The sequence below is a fragment of the Lonchura striata genome, chromosome 20, assembly GCF_050655825.1.
Source record: "Lonchura striata isolate lonStrDom1 chromosome 20, ASM5065582v1, whole genome shotgun sequence".
In the NCBI taxonomy this organism is placed as follows: domain Eukaryota; kingdom Metazoa; phylum Chordata; class Aves; order Passeriformes; family Estrildidae; genus Lonchura; species Lonchura striata.
Window position 1 is genome coordinate 6490326 of NC_140722.1, and position 26940 is coordinate 6517265.

Below are 26940 nucleotides of genomic sequence, written 5' to 3' on the forward strand. Positions count from 1 at the left end.
TGTCTCAGAGACTGTGATTGGAAGCTGGGTTCACATGAGAATGAAAAGAGCTTTTTCTGGTGGGTAATTTTGTGTGTGAGTCATTGCTGAGTGTGGAGCTTCCTGTTCTTTCATGTCCTTTCCCTGGGGGCTGTGGTTATTGGGGGTGACTTCCCTCCTGCCTGTCCCCTGGGTGAGGCTGTGGCTGCCTTTCTCCATAAAGGCTTGTCTCTCTCTCTCTCTCCAGGCTGTGCCCAGCTGCTCTGGGCCCTTGGGGTCAGGCCTTGTGGGGAGCCAGCCGTGGTGCTGGTGTGCCTGGCTGTGTCTGACCTGGCAGCTTGGGGGCTTCACTTTCTTTCCAGCCTCTGGCAGCAACCTTCTCACTCCAAATACGAGTGTGATGAGGTCGTTGCTTCTGGTCTTCTATGAAACCAAAAGCCAGGTGTCTGCTGCTTGCCATATGGCCATGTTTGAGTTACTCAAACTCTCATTTCCCACCTAATTACTCCCTTCAGGACCACCAAGCAGTGCTGAGGCAGCAGCTTTGGGTGTTATTGAAGGACTCACAGATAGTAATAACCAAAGGCCTTAAATCTCCTCCTGATGAGCAACTTTCACATGAAAAACTTGAACAGTTGCTCCCTCCCCTGCTCCTGTGCATCCTGTGTCAAGGGTAGTTTCTTTAAAGGCCTTTATCAAATGTCTTCTGGAAATCCAGGAAAATTACATCAGCAAGCAAGCATGTGGATAAAGGGTGTGGAACTGAATCCTCCAAAGCATTTCACATGTGTGAGACATGACCCCACTTTATTAAATCCACCTTGTCTCTTCCCCCTGCTGTTGCTCACACTTAGCTCACTGTTCCTGCTCTTTGTAGCTGTTCCTACCTGCTGCTTCAGTGTAAACATTAGGGTGGGCCCACAGAGGTTTAATGAACTTCTTTGACCTTCTCTGCACTGCTTCAAACACCAGATCTCGGGCTGCATTGAAGTCCTCTGGGGCTAAAGGAGTTTTAGGTAAGAAATAACTAAGCTACTATTCATAGTCATTTATCCTGAAATGGTTTTTTAGCATCATATTTTGTTACTGCTCACTTAGAAGCTTTGTTTTGTTACTAATTCTTTCTGCTGATGCTTTGTGGTAGGACAGAACTTTCCCTGTGCCTATGGAGCTGCAGTGTTACCCAAGGAGAACAAGGATGCAAAAGGAAAATCTTGGAGTGTCCCTGTGGTGTATTTTCTCTAAGCTCTGTGTGTTGATATTGATTTTGCTACTTATGCATTAGGAAAGATTGTGTTTAGTATTTTGGTCTTTTAGTCCTCAGATATCTTTATCTGCTTTATTTGTTTTTATATTTAATCTCGCAGAGTTTGAGCATATATTTCTTCATTTTGAAGCAAAATGAACCTCAAAATAAGCCTCTTTTATTCCAAATAGCTACACTCACCCATCCATTTAATCACACAGATTTAATCACCCAAACACTTTTTAAATGTTTTTGAAAGGGCTTTGATTTTTTTTTTTTTTTTTTGCAGTATCCAATCCAGTGATTTGTGCCTTTTATGCCACTTAAGAGTTTAAATTCACTTTGCTACTATGTCTACTTTAGGAATCGTCTTCATTTTTTGTAATTCCTTTCCTTGGAGGGAGTAAGTCCTAATGGCTTTGAGTGTGTTGTTACAGAACAGGTTTACAAACCCATTTTGAACCAGGCTACTCAGGTGTATACTCAGTACTCAGGCTACTTCTTTTGTGTATTTCTGCACTGTGGAGCAGAAAGATGTCTCTGACAGCTGCCTGCCCATGGAAGGGTAGCAGTTTTCCATTATCAGTTATCCATGCTCCTGCTGATTTCACAGCTTCTCTGATCTCCCTCAACATCCTCTCAGAGTTCCCCATCCTGCTGGCTGCTTTGTAATACTTCCCCAGTGCTGGAATTGTAAAATCTGAACAGGGAGGGCTGTAACAGGGATTTGGTGCAAGGATGAAATTATTTCCATGCACACTGGAGCCTCCTGCCCTAAAACATGTCACCTGGCGATGGTAACTGCTCCAGACTAACAAGGGATTGTTGGAGTGCAAGGAGGGAAGACTTCATAGGCTTTAACACACATTTATAGATCATTGTGGTTCCAGCCTGGTGTTATTATTGGTACTGGAGCTGGTGCCTTTGGTAGCCCAGTTTTGAGGCATCCTTGGTGCACTTGACAACTGCCTCTGAGGAGCACCTTCCATTCTGGGCCCAGAATCAAGACATTAAGGTCTCAACAAAAGAGCCATCTTGACCTGCTGTTGGACAGGTTTATTTAGAATGACTCTTATTTCCTGCTGCTGATGGAAGAGCAGACCCCATCCTGGTGCTGTTTACATTTCTGAAGACATAATTATTACACAAACAACAGGGGGACTGGGGTGAGAGGGAGGAAGGAGCTGTATGAGGTCACTGGGATAATAACTTACTCCTTTTAAAACACTCACAGGAACTGCAGCCACGGTGGAGTCCAGAGCCAGGGGCTGGCACTCAACAGGAGCTTGAGTTGAAACAGTGCCAGCCCAGTGTGATGCACAGGGATCTCCTTTAGCTCTGGCAGGGCTGTAACTTCAGCTTGAACTCCTCAAGGCTGAGCAGGCAGTGGAGCTGAGCATTTTAGAGTTCCTTCTGCTGCCAGGGCTCTGTGTCAGAAGCCAGGCAGCAGCAGCCCTGGGCAGTGTTTCCAGTGAATGGGAGACCTGTGGATTCATGTCTCACCTCACCCTGATCCTTGCTGTGTGTGGTTGTGCCATCAGCATCAATTTAGAGAACGCTCTAATCAATTTACTAAGTTGCCTAAAGGTGCCTTTTGGTGGCCTCATATTTATTAATCAGGTCCTCAAACAGAAAGATGACTTGGCAGAAATTTTGCCACACTTTGTGATTTGAAACCTTAATTAGTAGACCGAATATCCCCAGGATTACAAGTGTATCACTTGTTTTTAGTCTCTGTGTAAAGCAGCCTGAGGTTAAACCACAGAAGTGGGTTTTTTCTGGTTTAGTACGGAGCAATATTTCAAGAGGGGAGTTAAATTGTAAAGGCTGGAGTAAATTAAGTAGTGCTTCAGCACTGCATTCCTTTGATCAGATCTGAGGAGTGTATGCATCAGTTTCCAGCTGCTCACATCTGGGATTGTCTTCAGTGCTGTGAAGGGCTCACTGTACAGTTTGGTCCATGAGCTCTGAATTATTCTAGACAGAAAGAGGAGGAAAAGAGAATTACCAGAAAACTTCATAGGCACACACAGAAATTTTTTCATCCTTTGGAGGCTTTTCCTGACTGACCTTATCTGTGGAAAGATAACCAAGTCAAGCATGGCAAGAGAGATGCTGAAATATTATACTCTCCCAGCTGAATTCACAGGTGTGATTTATGTAGAGTTCTGATTTTCCCTCTCTTTCCCAGCCCCTCTTTTGCTCAGTGTGCACACTGATCTCTCCACACCCCTTTGTATTGTGCTGGCAGGGTTGGACAGGCTTAATTTCTGTGGGACAGCTGATCAAGTGGAGGTATTCCCAAGGAGGGAGAGTTTGCTGGCTCTCGTTCCCCCAGGAATGGCAAGATTTGGAGCATAATTCAAGTCCCAGCTGACCATTTTCACGATTGAGGGATACAGAAAACAGTAAAACTCTCTGCTGCCCAATACAGTGAAAATCTGACATGCCCCAGGACCTAGAGACAGGTCCTGCTGCTGGAGAAAGACTGGTTTGCCTTTAGCCTGGCCTAGACCCTCAGGCACTCTATCTCAGATAGCTTTGCAAAGCTGCTTTGGGTTGCTGCAAGCCTGTTCCCAGACACCCACATGCAGCTTCACAGCACTTGCATTCCCCCTGTTCAAACTAGCAGGGTTTTAGGTATCTGACAATATTGATTGGGAGTTTTTTCCCCTCCCTAAAATTGCAGCAAGCACCTTTTCCATGGGCAGCAGTGGGAGCATTACTGAAGGAGAGCCTTCAAGCCTTGAGCAGTGCAGCAGCAGTGAGTTATGCACAGGACTGGGCAGGGAATGGTACTCACCAGAATGTGGGGAGATGGAAAAGGGAGAAGTATTTACATGAGCTTAGCCAGGGTGCTGGGAAAGCCTTCCAGCCCACTGCTGTCGATGTCCTGGGGCCTGTCAAGGAAGAGGGCAGGGATGGCATCATTGGGATCAATGAGAAAGTCTCTTTTCTGCTATATTTTACTGGATTACAGGGCTGAGAAGACAGCAGAGTGGTGTGCTGCTGTGTAGTGCAGGCTGGCTCAGGACAGCACCCTGCTTGTGAGGTCAGCCTTATTCTTTCCCTGAGTGTTCCTGAAATGACAATTCTGTAGGTTCACACCTGGAAGGCAGGCAGCAATAAGGACCTGGGTGTGCTCCTGCAGTGAGCAGAGAATGAATTGATTCCCACCCACCTTTGGTTCTGCAGGATGGCTCCCAGGAAGTCCCTCAGGACCATCTGCTGCTGGTACTGGCTGTCCATCAGGATGCTGTCGGACTGGCGCCTGGTCAGGAACTCCTGCACCCCTTCCCCTGGGCTGCTCTTGCTGCTTCTGTTTGGTGAAGATGAGAAACCTCTTTGATTCTGAGATGCTTTTTTGTCCCTCACTCCAAGATTGGCTCAGGCTGAGCAGCACAGAAAGAGAACCTGCTGGGACTGAGCCTAAGGCCATTCTGCTTAATTTCAGCAAGGAATTGGTCACTGTATTTGCTGCTTTGTTAGAAGATGGACTGGGCTGGCTTGCATCTGACCAGTTGGTCTTGTTTAGGGGCAGTCAGTGATCTAAGTAGCCAAGGGTAATGGAGAGGCTGTTTTCTGTGTTCAAACCAGGCCAGGGATAACAGTTCCCTACCAGTGAAGGATCATTGCAAATATTACCAGCAAATATTATTGCTTGTTGGTATTGCAGCAGAACTCTCAGCTGATCTGATGCTTACAGCCTTGGAGGAAAGCATTAATTAGGCTGCTTAATGCTAACTGTGATTAGGGGTATCCAAGGCTGTAGGGATGCAGGATGTCCTTCTGCCCAGCAGGAGAGATTGCTTCTGTTGCAGTGAAAGGCAGGTACTTCTGCCTGGTATGGAAAACACTGCCCAGGGCAACAGGCAAAACCAGCCCTAGGGCAGCAGGATGCTGGGGCTTACCCGAGCCTCTTGCCAATGATGGTCTGGAGGAATTTTCGGGCAGAAATCTGCCCCAGGAATTTCCTGTAGTTGTCAGTGAATATGGCATCAGCGTGGCGCTGCATCCTGGGGGAAAGGAAGCAGAGTTTGTTTGCTCTCTGAGCTGTCAGTGAGAAAAAACTGAACAGCCCAGGTGCCACAGGGCTGATTCCAGGGCAGGTAACCACAGCAAGCACCTCATAGTGTTGGACTGAATTAGTGCTGGAGGGTAAAAGGATTTGAGGGAGCTCAGTCCGGACATGGAGGCAGCAGGCAAAATAAAATACCTAGGGCAGGGCAGGGCAGGGCAGGGGTATTCCTGTGCTCTGCAGCAGCACCATCAGCACCTGGGAGGGCTGTGTCTGGGACAGGTGACAGGAGCCTCCAGCAGGTCTCTAGCCTGTGGTTAGAGCCAGGCTCCAGAAAATCCACAGGTAAGGGAAGCACAAACCACTGGGCTGGTGCCACTGTTGTGCTTCAGACAGAAATAAGATCCTCTGACTCCAAGCAGAGATGGAAAGGAGAGGCTCTAGCATCCCTGCAGATCCCCAGAGCTCAGTGGAAAATTCTGTTCCCTGCAGGAGCCCTGGGCCTGCCCCATCAGTGTGTCCTTGCTGGTGGGGACAGCAGGACATGGCTCTGGACATGGGTGATGGTTTGGGACTAACTGAGCTGCTCCTGGGCTGGGGGGAGACTGCAACCAGCACATCCTGCAGCGCAGGGCTGGCAGGTGAGGTACAAACCTTTTCTCAGTGGGGTCTGATAAAAAACCCTCTTCCTCCTGCTCCTCTGCCAAGGGGTTTTGGCTCTGCAAGGAGCTGCTGTGCTGCAGCTGGAAGCTCATGGCCTTGCCAGCAACTGGCCCTGGACTGTACCTGCAAGAGAAATCCCAGGCACACTGTGAGGTGTGCTCAGATGCCAGCTGGGGCTCAGTCTTCTCAATCATTATTCCCTACTCTCCTGCTTTTTCTTTCTCCATTTTTCATCCCATCTTAGCAGTAACACAAGTACTGTCTGTCACTCGGCTAGAAACTGCCCTGAAGCTCTTCCAGCAGTGAGAGGATGATTTATAGAGCCACCTCAAACAAACATCCCCCTCACTGAGCTCCCAGCATCCTTGAGCAGAATCCACTGTTTCTGGTGTCTTTGTGCCATGGCTTTGGCACAAGGCTAAAGAATTTTCTATGGGACATTGCAAATCCACATTAGAAAAGCCAATGCTCGATTTTGGGCTTTTCTTGAGTTGTAGAGGTACAAAGCAGTATTGCAGCTTCTAAGACCCAACATGGAAATACTTGAAATCTTAATAGGTATCTGTAGATTTCATGTATGAGAATATCTGCAGCCACATCAGTGTTCAGGCTGGAGGTGCTGCCTGCTCTGGGGAATGCCAGATTTCCCTTTATAGAACCCATTCTATAGCATTCAATTCTAAACCCAACTGTTTGGGCTGAACATCAGGTGCCTGCCTTTGGAAATCACCCCTAGGCCAGCAATGTACCCAAAAACTAAGACAGAGCAGAGAAATAGGTCGAGAAACACATTTAGAGCTCATCTGGCTTTCAGAAGTGCTGGCAACTTTAGCTTGACACCTGCTTATTTTGCACAAGGTCAGAGATGAGGCAGAGTGAGAGTGCATAAAGCACTCAGCACTTACCTGAGAGCTGGGTAGAGAGGGGAGGAGATGGAGCATGAGACTAAATGCAGGAACAGGAGCAGGGTGGCCTTATCCAGCATCTTCCACCCCTTGGAGTCACCTAAAATGCAGAGCAGCCTGAGTCAGGGCACTGAGGGGAGGCCAAGTTCCACCTTTGTGTTCTCAGTCCCTCTGCTCATTCCTCAGCACAAAGGGGCTGGAAATGTCCCTCTGTGGCTGTGGTGCTTCCCAAGGCAGAGATGTCTTGGTGTGGCCCAGTGTCCCCCGTGGAGGGCAGTGGCTGTGTCTGCTCTGGAGGGTTTGATGCTGTGGGAGACCCTCACTGACCTGTCCTGCTGCTGTGGCTGGAGGAGAACTCTCTCTCGGGCTGCTGTGAGCCCCAGGAGCCCTGCACAGGCTGTAAAAGCTCCTGGATGAGGACAGCACTTGGCAGGGATGTGAAAGGAACCTCGCTGCCTGCCCAGAAGCATCTGCAGCCAGCCCTGGGACCTGTTCTGGCCTCCCAGGTGGGCTCCCATGGCTGGACCTGCAGGGCACAGGTGTGTGCCTGGGCTGCCTCACTGGATGGCCAGTGAGGGAGAAACGGGGAAATCCAAATAAAACTCCTGGGCAGAGGGGTAATACTGCACAGAGGCAACCCTGGCAAAGTCATTTATCAAAGGCAGGTGCTGAGCTTGGTTTGCCAAACAAAACACATCCCGTTCCTTCCGTGGGGAGGGGCTGGACTGAAGTGGGTCCCTCGGGAGGGCTGAACTGCTGCTGTGGGGAGCAGCTCCCCACAAGGTGAGCTGGGCTGAGCAGCTCCAGCAGAGTTTGCTGAGAGCTGGGGATGACTCAGGCCAGGGTGGCCCCAGGTCAGCCACCCTCGGGAGCTGCAGAGCCGAGCTGAATACCTCGCTTTTGTCCCTGCAAGCGAGCATCAGTGGGAAGGTATTTCAGTGAATGCTGCTCTTCCTGAGCTTCCATTGAAAGCGACTGATCTTTTGCTCAAAGAAGATTCTTTAAGAATGTGGCTAGGAACCTTTAAAATACCAAGTTTGCGTGTTCTCGATCTTATTATACACAAGAAAAAGCAGAAAGATGTTTGATCTCCCTAAGAGGAGGGAAAAAACACCCTTCCAAATGTATAACGATACATCCTTGTAAAAGGAGCCGTTTCCAGATGGAAAGGGTTTGCTTGGACTTCTGATTGCTCAAGTGAACTTTCAAGCAGTGGGTTTTGCAGATGGGGGGGCAGGGAGGCTCTCTGATGGAAAACATCATCAGTGAGCTCTCTTTTCTGCTTGGACAGAGAGGGGGAGGCTGATGAAGGACCTGAGGTCTTGCAGGGGGGTCTGATGTTGACACCAGGGAAGTTAATAACAGAATTAGCAGCAGTGCAACAAGTGCACGGACAGACATGGAAAAGGCGTCACTCTAAGAAATGAGATTTCTTATCACAAAGTCGTTCTCACCCAGTCTCTCTTTCCAGTTATTTGTGCTCCCAGATGGGACCAGCAGCTCCCCCAGCATTTCCCCTGGGAATAGCCCAGTGGCCCCTGCAAAGCTCCTTGTGCTCATGGGTGGCATCCCCTACCTCCTGCACAATCACTTTGGCCCTCCAAAGAGCCAAGGAATGCTTAAGGGGACTGTGATAGATGTACAGGACTTCTGCTTTTAGAACAACTCCCCTGCTTCCCTTTCCTTTTTGACTTTTTCATTTGAACTTGGTAAAACATGCTGCTCTGTGCCTCTTCCCTAAATATCTTCAAGAAAATCCCAAGTCAGATTTTTCTAGATAGAGGAAATTATCTAAGGCATTTATCAGCGGGTAACAGCAGACTGTGGCGCCAGCATCTATAGAAAGTGCCAACCAGGAGATTTAATCAGCATTAGAGAAGCTTCTATGTGAACTGAGAAGTGCCAATGTAAATGAAAACCTAGCCCAGCATTGTCTGCTTCCTCTTCCTAGGACACAGCCCTAATTATCACTTTCTTTCTGTCTCTGGCTTCTCTTATTTAAATGTTGAGGGTTTTCTCTATAATTGCTTTTTGAACATTTGAGATCCTTTTTTTATTTCTCCACTATTAGTTTATATGAATTTTTTTTTTTTTTTTTTTTTTTTGTTTCTGGCTTTGTCCTTCTTCCCCTATCCTGCTTTGTCTTCTCCCTTAGCTACAGACTGCTCCCAGATTTTTGGGTATGTCTATGTCCCTTTTTCCCTCAAGAATAAATCAGAAATGAAAGTTCTACATCCCTTCCCAGATGTGTCTGCTATTTCAGAAGAGAAGCTGGGAAATTGAAGTGTCACCCTGTGTGCAGGCAGCTTGGCAGCTCTGCAAAACATTGTCACCTTCGAAATTCTCCTGAGGTGAGGGACACCTTCCCTTTCCATTCTGGCAGCATGTGAAAAAATGATTAATAAATAAATTCCCCTTAAGATGAAGAGCTTTTAGCACCATTCCAGCAGATGAAGTGTAATAGCTTTGTTCCATCCTGTGCAGTGGGAACAGCAGCATTGTGACAGTGATGTTGGAGAGCTGGGCAACTGCCTCTGGCCAATTCTGAAACTTCAACCTGAGCAGTCTTCAAAATACCTCTGTGTAGATGAAATGAGGCTTTTCCCATGCCTGCTGTTTTATAAAGCCAAAACTTTCATACCCTGAAATGCCACATTAGAAAAGCAGAAATCCTTTTAAGTGCCTCCCTGTGCCTCGTCGTGGCTGGCTTTGCATTACCTGTACCACAGAGTTGTGGCTCTCCTCACACTTTGGTTTGGCTCAAACACAGTTTCATTGCTGGGTGGGTAAAACACCGTTCATGTGCCAGGGAAAAAGAAACTCACATCGACATAGCAAAAGAGAAGAACTGTGCTACAGCTGGTAATCATCTAACGTGTTTTCTAAAGCTCATTTATAGCATTGGTTTGCATTCATGATGTAGCTCAATTGTTGTTTCATTCGCTAAGTTGGTACAAAAACATATTGGCACAAATCTTGATACGATACAAAGGCACCTGGCAAAGCTCATTCCTGGTGCCAGCTTTGATTGCATTTCATTGCCCCCAACTTCCAGATAGGCATTATTTTGTTAAATGCACAGAGAGGCTCTCACTTACCGTTCCTGGAGAAAACAAGCTCCTCCTAGAGCAGCTCCCACCCAGGTGCTCCTTCCCCTGTTGCAGATCCAAGTTCTGCTCTGGAGCTGCCCCGTGAGCACCCGGTGGGTGCCGGGCAGGGCTGGCAGGGCTGGCAGGGCACTCCGGAGCTCCCGGACTCCTCTGCCTGCCAGGGAGCTGCACCTCCGCTTTTATAGCTCGGCTCCCTCAGGGGTCCCGTGGGCTTCCACGCGTCAGAGAATCAATTATCCTCCTGGATTTCAAAGGCTGCGTTCGCATCCTCTTTCTGTGTGCGCGGAGGGGGCTGTGCTCGTAGCCCGGGGTCATTTGCACGATTTCTCTTTATCCCTCTAAGAATGAAGAGCAAATAACAGCAATAATCTGGCAAAGTGAACGACAAATTCACTTTGCTATGTAAACTTCGCTATCCCCTGCAATTGCATTTTTTCCTTCTTGTCCGCAATGAGAGTGAGATAACCATTAGTACTTTCTCACACCGCCTGAACAGGAGGGTTGATCTTTTTTTGCTATTTTATTTTCTTTTGATTATCAGCCTTTTCCTCCTTCTCCTTTATTACTCATACCTGCATCAGGGGGACAGTTCATGCTTCAGTCCCTCACAAACATCACAGCTTCACACCAAGCCCACAGAGCAGCTGGAGAGCCCTGCTGCATCCATGTGCTCTGGAAAAAGGCAGGGGTGTTCCCTGGGGTGCTGCATCACCGGCAGCTCTGCTCATTCCTGGAACAAGGTTCATGAAAGCCCCGTTAAAACTAATGGAGCTTTCATGCCAAGAAGACCAGGACAGTTCAAAGGAGTTCAAAACAAAGTGCCAGCGGGAGCTCCACCTGCCAGATTTTTCATATTGACTTTACAATGCCCAGAATTGATGGGGATGCAGACTGTCCTGTCTGAGGGCTTGCATGACTCCATGATGGGAAGAAGTTTCAGCAGATGATGTGACTCATGTCTGTCTGCTGCCAAATACCTCCACCTGGCATCACAGTGGCACCCCAGCTGCCGAGAGGGATTGCAGGGAGGATGTGCACCTGGGGTTCCTGTGTGTGCAGGGGGTCAGAACCATCCCATGATGGTCTAACCCTGTTCTTGCCTCTCATTGCTCTTGCAAGCCAGACAGGTGAATCATCTGTGTCATCCACTGGAGATGGGGATTTCTGGGTAGCACAGAGCAAGTTTGTTCTGTGTGCACCTTGTCCTGGTGCACACAGCTGCATGCAGTCTCTGCAATCTGGAAAGGGATTTTTGTTAGCTTTTTTGAATCTTTGTGTTCTCTCGTGTGTGAGGCCAGTTGCACTAATTTTTCAGCATGATTTATTTTTCTTCCACTCTCTTGGTGCTGCACTGGCTGAACAGATGAATCAGATCATGCTGTTAAACCAGTCAAGAGCCAGTGCTATTTCAAGGCATTATCTTAAGCCTGGTCTTGAGCTGATTTTCCATCCAGCTGACCCCTTGCCTTACGCAGAGCTGTATATGATACCAGGTAATATTTCTCTGATCAGGGAGAATCAGTCTATAATTGACTTGTTTATAGCTGCCTGCTGCCCAGCCTGGGTTAGGAGAGCTCTGATCTGTGTTCATATCTCAAGTGAGCTGCTTTCACAGAAGGCTCTGTAAAGCTCCATCATCCCAGGGCTTTCCTTGTGCTGCCTAGGTTGGGTTCTTGCCATGCAAGACCCAAAACAATTGAAGGAGGCAGCAGAAATTTTCTAAAAACCCTCGAGGCTCTGTTGGGTGCATCCAGTTTAGGAGTTCTGCAACAGCATAAATAGAGCAGCATTTCTGTCCCTGGGATTTCCTGCTCCATCTTCAGTGAAAACCTTCCTGTCTTCCCAGGACCCAGACAGGTAATTTTTGGAGCTTCTCCACCAGGCTCTGCAGGCTCTCCCTCTGACTCATGCTGCTGCTTATGCACCAGAAATGTCTGTGATCCCCACTGCTGCCTGGAGGAAGATGCTATGGACTGTGACAGGATCCAGAGCTGTTTGGAGCCACTTCTGCATCCATCCCTGTTGGTGTTGCAGTGTGTGCTGGAGCTGGCAGGGCAGGCTCTGTTCTCATGGTCTTTTTTTCAGCAGGGCTGTCACCCGTGTAGAGCTGGTGCCCCCTGCACATGCCAAAGGGGCTCTGGCTGCAGCTTTGTGCTCCCCACAGCCCCAAAGCTGCCCCCAGGACTATCAAAGTGGCATTCAAAGTCTAAACAAGCTGCCTGTGTGACAGCATTCCTCACAGGAATTTCACTTCAGGGTTAGTATCAATAACAATTTGGCACAACAGATTACAAACTTTTGCAAAATGAACAGCTTTTTCTCTTTAGAGAACCTCTTAGTTTGTCCCTAGAACCCTCCCAGTTTCTCCCCATCTCTCCTCCCTACCACAGCAAGTGCAGTGCCAGCATCCACGGGCTCCCAAACCAGAGGTTTGTAACACTCACAGTCTCCCACAGATCTCCACGTTAGCAGTGAGCATCAAAGCAGCAACCCTCGGAGAGGGAATAATGTACTCTGACTCCATGTTGCAGAAGGCTGAATAAATTGCTTTTATTAAGCTAAATCATATTACATAAATCCTGTACTATCCTAGAACTATAGCATACTAAAAAGATACTCAAGAAAAACCTCTGTCTCCAGAGAGTCACGACACAGCTTTGACCCAACTGGGCAATCAATCCACACAACCATCACCAGTGTCCAATTAACAAATCACTCTTAATCTCCATAACACATTCCACATGTGCCAAACAACAGGAGCAGCCAATAGAGATAAGAATTGTTTTCTTCTTTCTCTGAGCTTTATCACTGCGTCTCACAGATTCTCAGGAAAAATCCTGGGAGAGAGAATCATGGCTCTCTCTGTGCAGAGAATGTGAATATCACAAATGAGCAGTGGGTAACTCTCAGTTTTCCCTCTAAACCCAAGCCTACACCAGTGCAAGCTTGATGGTATCTACAGCCAGGTATGAGCCGCCACTTCAGCATCTGGAACTGCTGGATTTTGGGGTTGCATCCAAGCAGACCCACCCTCCCCACAGCCCCTGGGTGAAGCACGTGCCAGCTACTCTTATTTCAGTGCCAATCCTTCACTGACAAAGGACACAGAGCTCGGATCCTGAAGCAATTTCCCAGTATTGATTTCCTCTCAGCTTTACCTCCCCTGGTCTCCATGCCATGCTTTAAAAAAATCACCCCTGTCCATTCCAGCTGCACAACCTTCAGATAGGCTGGGCAGTGTGGGAAATGGGGTCCAGCCTTGCAGGGCTGAAGCTAATGGCAGTCAGAGCTCACCAAATGGCAAAAAACCATCCTGGCTTCTCAGCTGTCAAAAGCTTTTCTGCACTTCTCCAAAATGTCACACAGGGTGGCTTCTCCACCCTCTACCACTTCCAAGAGAGCCCTGGGGACAGAGCTGTTCCCTCTGGTTTGCTTTTACTTGAGTGAGAGGTGGGGTGGGGACTAACTTGTGGCAAATGCCCTAAAGGTGAATTAAACAGAACTGCCTAAGACTAAAAGTTATGGTTTTTGCCTAGGTTTGCCACCATAGAGGTAGGATGGAACCCATTTTGATTCAAGTGTTTTATCCCAAGTGGCAGAAGTCAGGCGCATTTTAATACATTCATATTCATTGAATTGCAGTGTTCATTACTGCTGTGTTCACAGTAACTTTCATTTCTAAGTTCTTTGTAAAAATCCAGTCATTTCTGTGAAAAGCAAGCAAACTTAAATGAGATGAGAAAGACAAGATTTAGCCTGTGATACCGGTTCCTTCTGAGGAAGAAACAAAAAAAAATCCAAAACTCCAACCCAGTGGGTGTGGTGAGACTTGGCATTAGAAAATTATACAAGACTTGGTTTCTTCTTCTTGGAAGGATAAAGTGTTGGGACTTGGATCTTCAGATCCTCCAGACTCAGCTCTTTGAACATCAATAATTTCTTGAGGAGCATTTTTCCTGGAGGAATTCAAATTTGGTAGGAAGCCGAATACAAACATTTATCAAAATAATCTCAAGGAAGGAGACACTCTGGAGGAGAGCACTGCTTGCACTCTGAGAATGACTCTGAAGCAGGGGATCAGATTAAAAACAGACAAAATAAATCAGAAATTCAGGATGTGTAAGAAGTGCTGTCAGAAGGACTGTCTCGTGGTGTTAAAAGCCTGCTTGAAAAGCCTGCTTAATCTTCAGGCATGAGCTCTCCCTGAGCCTGCACAGCAGCAAATGGCAGCAGCTGGGAGATGTGCAGCTGCCAGGGGGCCCGAAGGGCTCTGCAGGTGGGGATCCATTTATTGAGCCTGTACCTGCCTGGCTCTGCTTATTTCCTAGCAGAGCTTTGGAGAATTTCAGCATCGCCCAAGTGAGCTGCCAGGAGTTTCAGCCAGGCAGCAGCACATTACACTCAGCTGTAAGCTTGAGAGTTACTGATTCCCGAATTTCTGGCTCTCTAAATACCATCCCCTTCCTCCTCCAGCCGTGGCAGACAGAGCTGAGATGCCAGCAGTGGATGCCAGTAATTAAGGAGCTCATCTTTGGTCTTACCACCCTCATTTCAGTTTGGAAAGGAGCCTTGGCTAGAAGGTTACAGCCAGGATCAGTGAACAGGGAGAGGCAGCTTCAATCTTTTGGAAAGCCTAATAAAAAACTGAATAAAACTAACAAAAAACTGAATAAGAGTGAGATGTTACTGGCATCAAGAAGGCAAAATGGAGAGGGAATGAGGAAGGCTCTGTTTCCAGTAAGGGATGAGAAATGAGAGCAGTAATGAGTAATTATTTCCCTGGCTGAATACGAATGCGCAACCTGAGGATGACAAGACATTGGAGCACAAGGATCACACGTACTGTGAGTTGTAATAAAGAGGCCTCACTGCAAAGACAAGTAGGAAATACCACAAGGAACAAATGTAGAAAGGACTAAAAAAAGCCAAAGATTGTTTGGATTTGGAGAAAGACTTCTTGCCCGAGCATTGTCTCTACTTAGAGCAGAGTGCTGACAAAATTGTCATGTCCCCTTGTTTAATAAATTTTAGCTTTGAAATCCACTTGCATCTGGTAGGTATTGGGAAAATTTTCCCCTTTTTTTTTTAATAAATAGCTTCCTTTTTTTGTCATTTCCCAGTCAGTGGGTCAGTGTGATGCTGGTGGAAGGTGGGGAGCCACAGTGGGCTGAGGGCAGCATCTGCTTGTGGCTCCCAGGCTGGGGCACTCCTGCCCTGGAGGGTTTGGTGGCCTTGGGGTGAAATAGAGCGGGAGAGGAGGGACAGAAACTAAACTAAAAACTGCACACTTCACCTGCCTCATTCTGCTTGGAGTGAGTAGTGCCCTTTCTGTTGGGGAGAGAAGAAAATTAATCAAATATACAGTAACAAGGGTCTTTTCCCCTTTGCCTGCAAACTCCATCTGCGAGGACTGTTAATCCATTCTGATAAGGTCCCTCCTGACGTTTTCAATAATTATTTCTTCCTTCTCAGTGTTGGTTTTTTTTTTTTTTTTTTCATTCCAAACATTTAGAGTTGGGGAGGAAAGAAGGTGAAAGAGCAGAATTTACTGCTTTCCTGAGGTCTGGCATTATCCCTTAGTCACTCACTGGGGGCTGGAAAAGTTCCATTTAGGAGTCATTTTCTCTTAGGATTATTATGCCAGAAGAGTTTATGTGTATAAATGTCTCTGGCTTCTGCCACTCATTTAGCAGTGTTCTCCAGTTGTCTGTAATGTCTTCTGCACTAATAAACATGAAGGATTATCTAATCCAATTGCTAAAAATCTTTGAAATTGTTATCATTAATATCCACTTAATTCAAATGCTTGGCAACAGCCTAGAAAATCCTTTTATTCCAAATGCCATACCTTACTTCCTCAGTAGATAAGTGACTGATTAGGTTTTCCCCAAAGTATTTAGGCTCTCTGGTAATAAAGCTCTGCAGGAAAGCCAACCTGGCACTTCTGATAGTTTAGGGTTAGGAAAAGGGCAAAACAAATCAGATTCTTTAAATACCAAAAACGAGCAAAACAGAGCCCAAGGCATTTCCCCCTTTGTAGGTCATCTTATCAAGACATCTCCAGTTCAGAGCTGGAAACTGGACAGGACATTAAAAATGAAGTCTTGTCAAGGGCAAAGTCAGAAGCACATCTTGATTGATGCTGCCAGAGTATGTCAAGGGAGCAGATGAAAACCTTGTGGATAAAGAGAAACCCACCAGGACTGAAAGGCCACATAATTGATGGTGGGATTAAAACCCTCACAGGGATTTAGGGGGTGAGTACATTAAGCCTGAGATGTCAAGGTCTGGGTTGCTTCTGCCATGGGCTCCTGTCCAGGATGAGAGGACCCAGCCTCAAGCTGCACCATAGGAGGTTTAGGTTGGGCATTAGAAGGGATTTCTTCACAGAAAGGGCGATTAGACCTTGAAATGGGCTGCCCAGGGAGGTGGTGGAGACACCGTCCCTGGAGGCATTTGAGGAAGGACTGACATGGTGCTCTGCTTTGGCTGACAGGTGGTGCTGGGTCAGAGGTTGGACTCGGTGACTTCAGGGATCCTTTCCAACCTTGCTGACCCCGGGATTCTGTGACCCACCAGGGCTGGGCACCCAGAGGCTCCCACAGCTGAGCTGGGGCCCGTGGACCATGAGGCTGATCGGCCTCAGGGGGGTTTGGAGGAACACGGGGTGAAGCCCCCAGGCCCCACTGCCCCTGGTGCCCCAGGCCACAGAATGCCCTTAGGCTGCCCTGAGCAACGCAGTGCCCAGGGCTGGGGGTGGCTGCAAAGGGTGGCTGCCAGGGGCTGTTGCTAGGGGCTGTTGATGGGGCTGTTGATGGGGCTGTTGATGGGGCTGTTGATGGGGCTGTTGCCAGGGGCTGATGCTAGGGGCTGTTGATGGGGCTGCTGCTAGGGGCTGTTGATGGGGCTGTTGATGGGGCTGTTGATGGGGCTGTTGCCAGGGGCTGATGCTAGGGGCTGTTGATGGGGCTGTTGTTAGGGGCTGTTGATGGGGCTGTTGCCAGGGGCTGATGCTAGGAGCTGTTGCTAGGTGATGTTACTAGGGTCAATTCCAGAGGCATTTGCAGGGGACAGTTGTTAGAGACTATTCCTATCTGCTGTTGCCAGGGGCACATGCTGGGATGGTTGTTGGGATGGTTGCTAGGGACAGTTGCTGGAGCAGTTGCTAGGGATGCTAGGGGCTGTTACTAGGGATGGTTGCTGGGGCTGTTGCCAAGGACGATTGCTAGGGATGGTTGCTGGGATGATTATCAAGGACGTTTGCTAGGATGGTCGCTGGGAAGGTTGCCTAGTTGGTTGCCACGGTTGGTTGCCAGGGCAGTTGCTAGGATGTTTGCCACGGTCATTTGCTGGGATGGTTGCCAGGGGCAGATACTGGGATGGTTGCTGGGATGGTTGCCAGGGGCAGATACTGGGATGGTTGCTGGGATGGTTGCCAGGGGCAGATACTGGGATGGTTGCTGGGATGGTTGCCGGGGCAGTTGCTGGGATGGTTGCCCAGTCGGTTGCTAGGGATGGTTGCTGGGGCGGTTGCTAGGGATGGTTGTTGGGATGGCTGCTAGGGATTGTTGCTGGGATGGTTGCCGGGGCAGTTGCTAGGATGGTTGCCATGGTCTCTTGTTGGGATGGCTGGTGGGATGGTTGCCAGGAGCAGATGCCGGGATGGTTGCCCAGCCGGTTCCTAGGGATGGTTGCTGGGATGATTGCCGGGGCAGTGCTGGATGGTTGCCGGGGCAGATGCTGGATGGTTGCCCAGCCGGTTGCTAGGGATGGTTGCTGGGATGGTTGCTGGGGCTGTTGCCAAGGATGGTTTCTGGGATGATTGCCGGGATGGTTGCCGGGGCAGTGCTGGCCGGTTGCCCAGCCGGTTGCCCGCTGGGCTGTCCCGGCCGGCTGCCGGCAGCGGGCGGCGGCCGGCCCGGCCCGGAAGCGCTCCCGGCGGGCGGGACCCGTTCCGGGGCGGCGCGGGCGGGAGCGGAGCGGAGCGGGCGGTGAGCGGGGCCGGGCCGGGCTCTGCGGGCCAGGGGCAGCGGGGCCTGCAGCATCACCCGGGAGGCGACTGCAGAGCCGGGGGGCTCGCTGGTCCTGCCGAGGCCGGGCGGCACCGCGGGGGCGGGCCCGGGAGGGATGGGGGGAGGAGGGATGCAGGGATGCAGGGATGGAGGGATGCAGGGATGGAGGGATGCAGGGATGCAGGGATGGAGGATGCCGTGTCCCCGCCCTGGGCTGCACGGTGCTCCTGCCGCAGCCCGGGCACGGCTGCCAGCCCCCGGGCCCTTGTCCCTCCGCTGGGCTCCTCGGCCGTGCATTCAGCGCTGTGGATAGGAACAGCCGGCACAAATTGCCCACGCTCCCTCCCGACACCTGCTGAGCCAGTTAAAAATTCCGACTTGAGTTTTTTTTTTGCCTCGTCCTTTGACGGAATTCTTTCATTGTACTTTATTTCCACCCCAAGGAGAAGCTAATATATATTACTTGAGCTGTTCCCGTGGCTTTGTCCTCTGCCAGTTATTTATGCAGTGCCAGGTGTTGAGGATATCAGCTGGGAAGCACAGTGCAGCAAGAGGAGCAAGGAGAAAGGCTGGAGTGTCTCCTGGCTGGTGCACGGCCCTGACCCTGGAAATATGTTGGTTATTTACCACAGGGGTGGTCCTGAGCCATGGGGAGCAGCCACATCCTCTTTGGGGCTGTCACTGGGCAGAGCAGGAGCTGCAGCCCCGAGGAGCCCCTGGCTGGTTCTGGGGAGAGGAAGGCTCTTCCCACTCCTCCAGCTCATTCACTGGGTATCAGAGATCATCAATAAACTGCAGGGGGCAAGGGCAGCTTCCTCTCAGCATCTCACGTAGGAATATTGATCATTAAATGCAAGTTAAGAAGAACTGCTCTAAGTGTGGCCATGGTGAGGTGGTCTGAGGAGAATGGCAGTTGACAGCCTGTGGAAAAGAAGAGATGTTATCTGAGGAATAAGTGGTGAAACTGAATTTCTTGGGAACAGGGAGGAAGGCTCCACCATCCAGGGAGCTGTTGGTTTAGGTGCAAGGCAGAGGCTTTGGGCATTGTGTGAACCACTGGAGATTTTTAAAACTGAGGAATTTTGCACCGAGCTGGGCTCCAGTGATGGCAGGAAAATCAATGGTGTGAGCGTGGGCTGCCTGAGCAAGCAAGGACACTGCTGCAATTAGTTGGAGCACAATGCCAGGTTTCTTCTGACCATGTTTCATGGGAATACTGCTTCAGATGGTGGTGGCAGCTGCTGCCAGCCTGCAAGAAAATTCTTGGTGTTAGTCATGACACCTGGATTTGTTAGAGAACTACTGATGCCCTCAGGGGAGGTGAGCTAGAAAAGGGGAAAGGAGGGGGAGAGTTGTAGAAGATGAGGACATAGACTATTTTTTGTTTTCATTGTATCTGTTTCCTTTTCCTGTTTATCTCTGTGTTGTGTTTCAGGTGTGTGAATCAGGATTATCAGCAGGAGTTTGTCCTGAGAAAACTCCAGGTGAGGAATGAAGGAACTTCCCTTCCTGCTGTGTTTGAGGACGGGGCAGGCAGCAATAATGTTTCCCAGAGATATCCAGATGAGATAAATGCAACTCAGAGGTGATTCTGTTTCTTGCTTAGGAAATGCTGCCTTAATGGGTTGGGAGAGGTGATTTAAAAGGCAAAAGCAATTGGGATGAGGCACATGCGTGCAGGCTTTGTTCAGAGCACTGAGCAGCCTTTGGGACTGGCTGAGCCTGGCTGGGTCAGTGTGTGTCCTGGCTTCATGTACAAGTCCCACACAGCCCTTGCTGACTGAGCTTGAATCAGAATTTGAAACAATTTCTTTCACTGAAGTACAGACCTGGACAGGACCTCGAGAGGTCACCTGTTCTTATCTCCTGGTTCAAAGGCAGAATTCTATATACCCACATCCATCCCAGGCCAGTGCTGATCTGATCTGCTCTTTTGAATCACCAGTAGCAGGGATTCCACAGTCTCTTTTCCAGTGGCTGGCAGTCTGTGCAGTTGGAAGTGTTTTTCTGTCTTAAAATTCAAAATAACATTCTGTATTTCAGCTGAATGAAAACCAAATAATTATTTTTTGTAATTCATATACCTCTCCCTTTAGTGTGTCATGAAGTGATAGTTGCCTCTTCTGCAATGGCATTGAGTTGATTCTCAAATTTATCAACTATAACTTCTCTGGAATTGCATGCCACGTTCACCATCCTTCTGGACTGGGCCACATCTGCAGATTGTAACAATCTCCTCCCAGCCTGAGAAATGCAGAGATAGCTCCTGCTTTGGGGATCATTCCTAGGAGGCAAACTCAGCCTACAAACTCAGTCACACCCGAGGTTTAGTGGTACAGAGAATTCTAACTATCAGTGAGCAGTGCTGATCCAGGGAATCAGCACTGGGATCATCCAGGTCAGGAAAACCGAGTGGGGCACTAATCACAGCTGAGTGTGATGGCATCTCAGACTAATTGGATTTCCCTCTGGGGACTTCTTGAGGCATACTCTAGCAATTCTGGCAGAAGAGCTCTCCCTTGTTGTAAAAAGCCATTTCTCATTCATAGAGCAAATTGACAACTCCATTAGCAAAAGATAAAGGGAGGAAGGAAGGATGGTCTCATGGCTGAGAAGCTTGGGACCCAGGACATCAATATTTAACTCTGCCACAAACTACCTGTGAGACTGTTCTTTAAGTTATATGGGGTTTAGTGTAACCAGCTACTAAAGCCACACTTAAATTTATACACATAACTCGTTCCTCTGCCTTCAGCAGTCTGCTTCTGTGTGGTTTAAGTAGTTGGGTTTGTACAGCATCTAAAACAACAAGGCTGTGACCACATGGACAATATAAGTAAAAATAAGTAGTAATCACCTTGCATGTGTGATCAAGTTCAGGAAGAAACATATTCTTGCTTATTAAGCTTTTCCCTTATTGTTTCATGAACATGGTTCATATTTTGTTCATCTGCTCTTCACCCACAAATGGCCTAATACCAGCAGTTGAGGGCTGTTTTTGTAGGTAGGTGACAAAAGACAAACACACAAATTAAACACAACTTTCCTTTTCCTTTTTAGTATTGTTCAAGTAGATCAAGAGTATCTTCAAAACTCCATGAAGGAGTCTATCATTTGTGGATAACAAAGTGAATGCCAGAAAGGATGATGCAAAAAATTGCTCTGTATTTTCCCCCTTGCAGTAACCAGTTTTCTTGAGAGCAGTAGAGGAGAAGGGTGCACTGACAATGGCTGCAGAGTTGGATTTCTCCCCACCTGAGATCCCTGAGCCCACGTTCATGGAGAATGTGCTACGCTATGGACTCTTCTTTGGAGCCATTTTCCAGCTGATCTGTGTGCTTGCCATCATCCTGCCCGTGTCCAAGTCCCACAAGACAGTAAGTAGTGCTCTTTGATATTGATACAAATGGCCAGAGTCAGAGAAACAGGAGGGGAGGGAATGTTGAGTAGCTAATGGAGGCACAACTGCCCCTGGGATTGGTGACAGTTTCACTGTTCGTTCTCCTTCCTTCCCTCTGGCTTTCCTACCTCCAGCTTCTGTCTTGTGATTTATCAGCAGATAGGAAAGTCAGGAACAAACATCTGAGCCAGGATCTCTCTTAATATCAGTGAAAAAAGCAACCTGAAGCACTGACAAGGTGCTAAATGCATGTGCAGTTCCTGGCTGCAAGAGAAGGCTTTGTGCCAGCTCATATTGTCATCCTGCTGCTGATTTGCTTCATTAATTGCCAGGCAGGACATACCCTTTGCAGGACCTGCCTTCAGGAGATTACTCTGGGCTTGAGTTTGTGTGTAATTTTTGGAACCAAGATGCAGGTGGAATTTCTAGTATATCCTAAAGGTGAGGAAAGCAGTTTTCAGGACTGCTTTCCCATTCAGTGCCCAAGGGTCCTTTGATGGAGTTGGCACAGCAGTTGAAAGGGAAAGGCTGAGGTGAGGTGTTTCTCTAGACTGAGGGATGTCCTGCATCTGCCTGGCTTTTTTCATTAAAGAGAAAAATGGCTTTGGTGCTGGGGACAGGTATTTCAGTGCTGCAAGGTGATCAGCCTACAAGTTTGGTGCTTTGATACAGATGTTGATGGTATATTATCAGTAACAACTCAGCATGGAGAGTTCTGTTTTCAGACTATTTATTTCTATGTTTGCTCCCTCCTGTGCTGAAGAAGCCTGGAAATTTTCAACCTCTTGGAGGGAAGGGAATGCCTCAGGATGAGGCACAGAGTGAAGGATAGAGTTCATGACTCAGTTTTTCCACCTTTAACTGCTGGTATGATGTGATGCTGTCCTGCCATGGGTCATGCTCCCTCCTGCTTGTCCTGTCACATGAGCTGCAGCTCTCAGCAGGGAGATAAACAGGCAGTTGCTGGACACCATGCAGTGCCATTGCAGGTCTTAGAATCTTAGAATCATTCAGGCTGGAAAAGACTTCCAAGATCATTGAATCCAACCTTTGCACTGTTACTCTGCCATCACCAGTGCCTGTCTGTCAGAGTCCATCATTTCCCCAGCAAATTTTTGAGAAATATCAGGTAACCTCATTCTTGAAAGCTGAAAAGAGTGAGAGCCTTGGTCTGGAGTGGGAAACTGGAGACCAGCCCCCAGTTAAAATCATATGACTCAAGGACCTTTTACTATTCACTTTTGTAGTATGCCTTGACGTTTGCATACTCTAGTTTTTATTTTCTCCATATATAAACTGTCCTCTTGATGTGCTGTCCATATGACTTGTTTACAAGACCATAAACACCACAGGCTACCCCTCCAGATCCTTAGACTGATGCTTGAATCTGAGTAGGGTATTGGGTAACTTTGCTGTCCGGAGCCTCAAACTTTGAAGTCTGCCTTGGTTTGGACATTAGAAGGCAGCAGTGTTCACGTTATGGCAGCAGCATTCTGCATCCCTGAGTAATAACCAGCTCCCTGTGCACTGAGCACAGCCTGTGGAAAGCCAGCCAAGTCTCCTTCCTTGGAAAGCCACACAGATGTGAGATGTAACAGCCCAGTAACTTGAGAGACTTTGAAGCAAGCTCTTTGATTAAAAGGACACTGTCAGATGCTGCCTCCCCCTCCATTATCTGGAGTTCTGGCTTGGAAGCTTGGAACTCGCACGTCTCGCTCAGCCATTTTTTGTGTATCCTTTTCCAGTTGGCACACTCAGGCTGAGAGAACCCAAGATGCTAAAGCAATATTTATACTCAAATGCATTTAATGAAAGGAGGCAATCTGCATGTGTGTGCTTTCTCAGAGGAGACTGGCGCTGTTCCCTTGTGTTTTCACAAGATAACTAGATTTTATTTCCCATGGCTGCAATATTATCTCTCATCTTCTCTGCAGGAAACAAGCATCACATCTCAGTATTTTGTTAGTCCAGATGAAGAAAGCTTTGCCTGCAATTCCCTCCTCGGATTTTAGAACCTCTGAACTTTATATTCTTACTGCTACTTTGGGGAATATTTTTTTGTCTTGCACATGATAGTGATTAATGTTTGGCAGAAGTGCCTGCTGACTATTCCCATGCATCCTGATGATTATATGTTATCTTTTCCTAATTCAAATAGTTTTCATTTAGTGTTGATTTTCTTCTTGCCTTCAAAGTTTTCCTTCTCCAAAGCCTGTTTCAGATATTTAAGCTTTTCATGGCATCTCTGGTAACAAGCTGTTTCTGTGCAGAAACTCACACTCATCAAAAAGCACATGCAGAAGGAACAGAGATGATGCTGCTGAAGTCTCATTAAATGTGGCCTCAGTTTGACATCAATGTGTTCCAACAGAGATACCCAGCACTTGTTTCCTCTGGTTTATACTTGAATCCCCAAAGCAACCTGTTAGCAAATGGTAAAAAAATAGTTACTGACTGTTTCTTAATTGATTCTTGTAGGACTCGGACAGTTTTGAGCCTAAGAATTCAGAGACGGTGAAGAAGCCAAAGGCAGCTGCTCCACAGATAAGCAAGAAACCTAAGAAGGAAACCAAAAAGAAACGATAGAGATGTGACTGCTGAGCCCCCAAAGACCAAATAACCACCTATAATCCTGCTTCCTCAGAGACAACATCAAAGCAACTAACTCTGTTAATGGTTTTCTGGCATTGCTATCTTTTACTTTTCAGGGGCAAGAGAAAAGAAACTTAGAAGAGTGGAAAGGTTGGGGTTTTGGCCATAGATTTCTTACAAGCAAAGAGAACTTCATATATCCAAGACTTCATTTAACTTGATTAATGTGTCAGTCACCATTAAAGTGACTTCTTCCAGTTCTGTGGGTGGAGAGGGCTGTTGGCCTGGCTCCTCTGTGCTGGCTGGGATTTCTAATGAAGTCCCTGTGGAAAGTGGAGCATGAGTTTGCTACTTTGGATACCGGTTTGTGTTGTGTTTTTTGAAGGCAGAGGGATCAAATGGATCAAGAATGCCACACTACACAGCTTTGTATTCATCTCTGTTGTCATCTAGTCTGAAATACATAGCTGCATTTTATGGCTTAATCATAATGCCTTTGTCATATTCTTTAATTCTTTAGGTAATAACTCACCAGATTCCAGACTAGTGGAGATGAAAGCTTTCATTTCCCCAGCGTCACTGCCTCTTGTTCCCCACCCATGCACTCTTCCTCTCTGTTCCCACCTTTGAAAGCAGGTACATTTGAGGGAACTGAGGCTGTGGTGGGGATTGCAGTGACTACAAGAATTAGGAAATAATTTGACTCTGGAAGGTGCAGAATTTAATGCCTGTGCTATGGGAGTTGTTCTTGGAAGCTTGGGAAGACCAGGCACTGCGTGCTGGAGAAGAGCTGCTGAGGTGGGAGTCTGGGGATGGTGTCCTGCCTCACTGTGCCATGGATAAATCCTGCTGCCAGCTGCCTGAGCTCTGACCAAGGGCCCTCTTTCAGCACAGCTGGGGATCATTGCACTTGCAAATCCCTCCCAGCCTTCCTGCCACAGTCTGCTCCATCTCCTCTGGCCGAGTTCTTCCTGAGGGTGAATATGTTCTCAGCCTGAGGAGATGTGGTATTTTAAGATGCAAGGGGTGACAGGCCAGCTGTGTACCCTGACTGTATGGCAGGAGACACTCTGTGTTCCTTTAGGCCCAGGGACAATCCAGGATTGGATTTAAATATGGCTAGACAGGACTGGAGGAGATAGGTGGTGACGTAGCCACGGAGTCTCTGTCGAGCAGCTCGAGCTTCCTGCTGCCAGCTCACATCTTGGTTTGTTTGATCAGGAGTGAGTCAAGGGGAGGAGAACCTGCTCTCTGAGGCGCACCCAGGGTTCAGAGCAGCTTTGAAGGAGGGGTTCTCCCTGGCAGGGCTGCAAGTCTGTGATCCTCTTTGCATACACAGACTCCAACCTCGAGTCACAAATGCCTGGTGAGCCCAGGTGTGTGTTCTTTACAGCAGGTGAACAGCACATTTACAGAAACCATCAGTGCTGGGAGCAGCCACGTCCTCTGCTCACTCTTGCTGTTGTGAGGGTGACAGATGGATCCCAATACCAGTGTGACTCTGACTTCCCTGCTCCAGGCTCTCTGATGCCCTTAGCCAGAATGCTGGCATCAAGTTGCACTTCTTAAAATCCAGTTTGGAGTTCTGCTTTAAATTCTGCTTTTAATTTTTTTTTGAGCTACATGAAGGCAGTACCAGGAGGACAGAACAAAGCATAGGAGACACAAGCACTCTAAAGTTGCTTAAGTTCTCAGTACAAAGAAATATTACAAAAAGTTCCCATGCAAATAACAAAGAACAGTGTTGTGCCATGAGTTTCCATGATGGATCTGTGCTCTGTCTCTGATCTGCAGGGCAAAGAAAAGCCCTCAGTAGGTACTGCAGATCACTCTTTCCACTTTAATACATGAGAATGGATTTATGCAAATTCTAGCTTTCTGCAGGCTACCTAAAGCAAGGGGTTAATGCTTTACACATTATCCAAAATGCAGAGTCAGTTCTGCAGCTCAGAACCAGTTAGCAGTGGGCACTGTGTGGCTGGTACCTGAAATAGCAGCTACTACATCAATGTCCACATCCAGCTATTTGCAGGGTGTCTCACTCATAGCTCAGTAGAAATCATGGATGTTTGGGTTTGGTTTTGTTGAGGGGAAGAGGGATGAAGATAAATTCTCCAGTTCGTTCTTAACAACTTTATACCTATTTGAATGCTCTTGTTTGCTGAACTTAGAGTACGTAGAGATTACCAATAACCGATGTATTTTAGTTTGTCCTGAAATGTGTAATAAATGCCATCAGAATCTTTGTTATAAAAGATACCTGTGTTTAAAGTTGTGCTGCTTGTTCCCTCACATTCACTGTGAAAGCTGCCAGAACTCCCAGACTATAGGAATATAAGAACATAAATAACCTATTCATTGAAATTATCCATTAAGGGAAATCCTTTCAGATCCTTTAATCTGTGAGAAATTGGTTAGTTAATACTGTCAGGCATGTGTGCATCTGTATCTGTGTTTGACTTGGGAGTAGCAAACTATCTCCTAACTAAATCAATTTGCCCCCCATGAGGGTAACCCCAATAAAGGCATCATTTGTTAACAGTGCAGGCAGGGGATTAGATGGGAATTCAGGCTGGTGAAAGGGATTTACTTTTCAGGAGCCCAGGTTTGCATGGCTGGAGCATGGGGCTCTCTGGTGGCTCTTCTTGGCTGCAGTGAGACCAGTGTGGTAGTCAAGCTCTGGCAAGTGTGTGTTGGTTCTTGGTAGCCAAGCTGTGGCAAGTGTCTGCTGGTTCTCTCACCAGAAAACCAAAACAGAGAAGGACTAGTGTGGTGACTCCTTTCGTTCCCAAGCACTTTTCTCCAGGCTGTTTTGTAATTAACATCCCAAAGGGAGCTGAGGACCTCATTAAGTCAATTTTATTGAAGGGGAGGTTTTCAAAGGTTGTCTCCAGGTATCTGCCAGTAGACAGCACCTGTGCAGCCACACCTTGCTCTGCCAGCCAAAGCCAGGAGCTGGCTGAGGGCTGGATTTCCTCTGCTGGTGTGTGTCACCGAGTTCCTGTCCCTCAGCAG

The 26940-nt window shown here is 47.8% G+C and overlaps 2 protein-coding genes across 4 annotated transcripts; one reads left to right on the top strand and one right to left on the bottom strand.

The window, feature by feature from the left end:
• Positions 1-2266: 2266 nt before the first annotated feature.
• GHRH (growth hormone releasing hormone) lies at positions 2267-10129 on the bottom strand. Its single transcript, XM_021527901.3, has 7 exons — positions 9910-10129; positions 6812-6911; positions 5898-6029; positions 5137-5241; positions 4407-4544; positions 4029-4125; positions 2267-3202 (listed from the first exon to the last, which is right to left on the bottom strand). The coding sequence occupies exons 2-6, from the start codon at positions 6889-6891 to the stop codon at positions 4062-4064; spliced, it is 519 nt and encodes a 172-aa protein (XP_021383576.1). The 5' UTR covers positions 6892-6911; positions 9910-10129; the 3' UTR covers positions 2267-3202; positions 4029-4061.
• A 7743-nt stretch (positions 10130-17872) lies between these two features.
• MANBAL (mannosidase beta like) lies at positions 17873-26182 on the top strand. 3 transcript variants are annotated; one of them, XM_085558010.1, is made up of 4 exons: positions 17873-18003; positions 19369-19417; positions 21116-21310; positions 23812-26182. In XM_085558010.1, exons 3-4 carry the CDS (start codon positions 21161-21163, stop codon positions 23917-23919), a joined length of 258 nt encoding a protein of 85 aa, XP_085414136.1. In that variant the 5' UTR covers positions 17873-18003; positions 19369-19417; positions 21116-21160; the 3' UTR covers positions 23920-26182. The 3 variants fall into 3 exon arrangements, with proteins under 3 accessions (XP_085414136.1, XP_021383531.1, XP_085414135.1); XM_021527856.3 differs by having other exon boundaries at positions 17873-17912; XM_085558009.1 differs by lacking the exon at positions 17873-18003 and adding an exon at positions 19163-19253.
• The last annotated feature ends 758 nt before the right edge of the window (positions 26183-26940 follow it).

Excerpts from the sequence above, each read along its gene's own strand:
- GHRH (XM_021527901.3), bottom strand. The coding sequence starts at position 6,891 with ATGCTGGATAAGGCCACCCTGCTCCTGTTCCTGCATTTAGTCTCATGC. Across the intron at positions 5,242-5,897 it reads TCAGACCCCACTGAGAAAAG|GATGCAGCGCCACGCTGATG; the intron begins GTTTGTACCTCA and ends CCTTTCCCCCAG. Across the intron at positions 4,545-5,136 it reads ATCATTGGCAAGAGGCTCGG|AAGCAGCAAGAGCAGCCCAG; the intron begins GTAAGCCCCAGC and ends TTCACCAAACAG.
- MANBAL (XM_085558010.1), top strand. The coding sequence starts at position 21,161 with ATGGCTGCAGAGTTGGATTTCTCCCCACCTGAGATCCCTGAGCCCACG. Across the intron at positions 21,311-23,811 it reads TGTCCAAGTCCCACAAGACA|GACTCGGACAGTTTTGAGCC; the intron begins GTAAGTAGTGCT and ends TGATTCTTGTAG.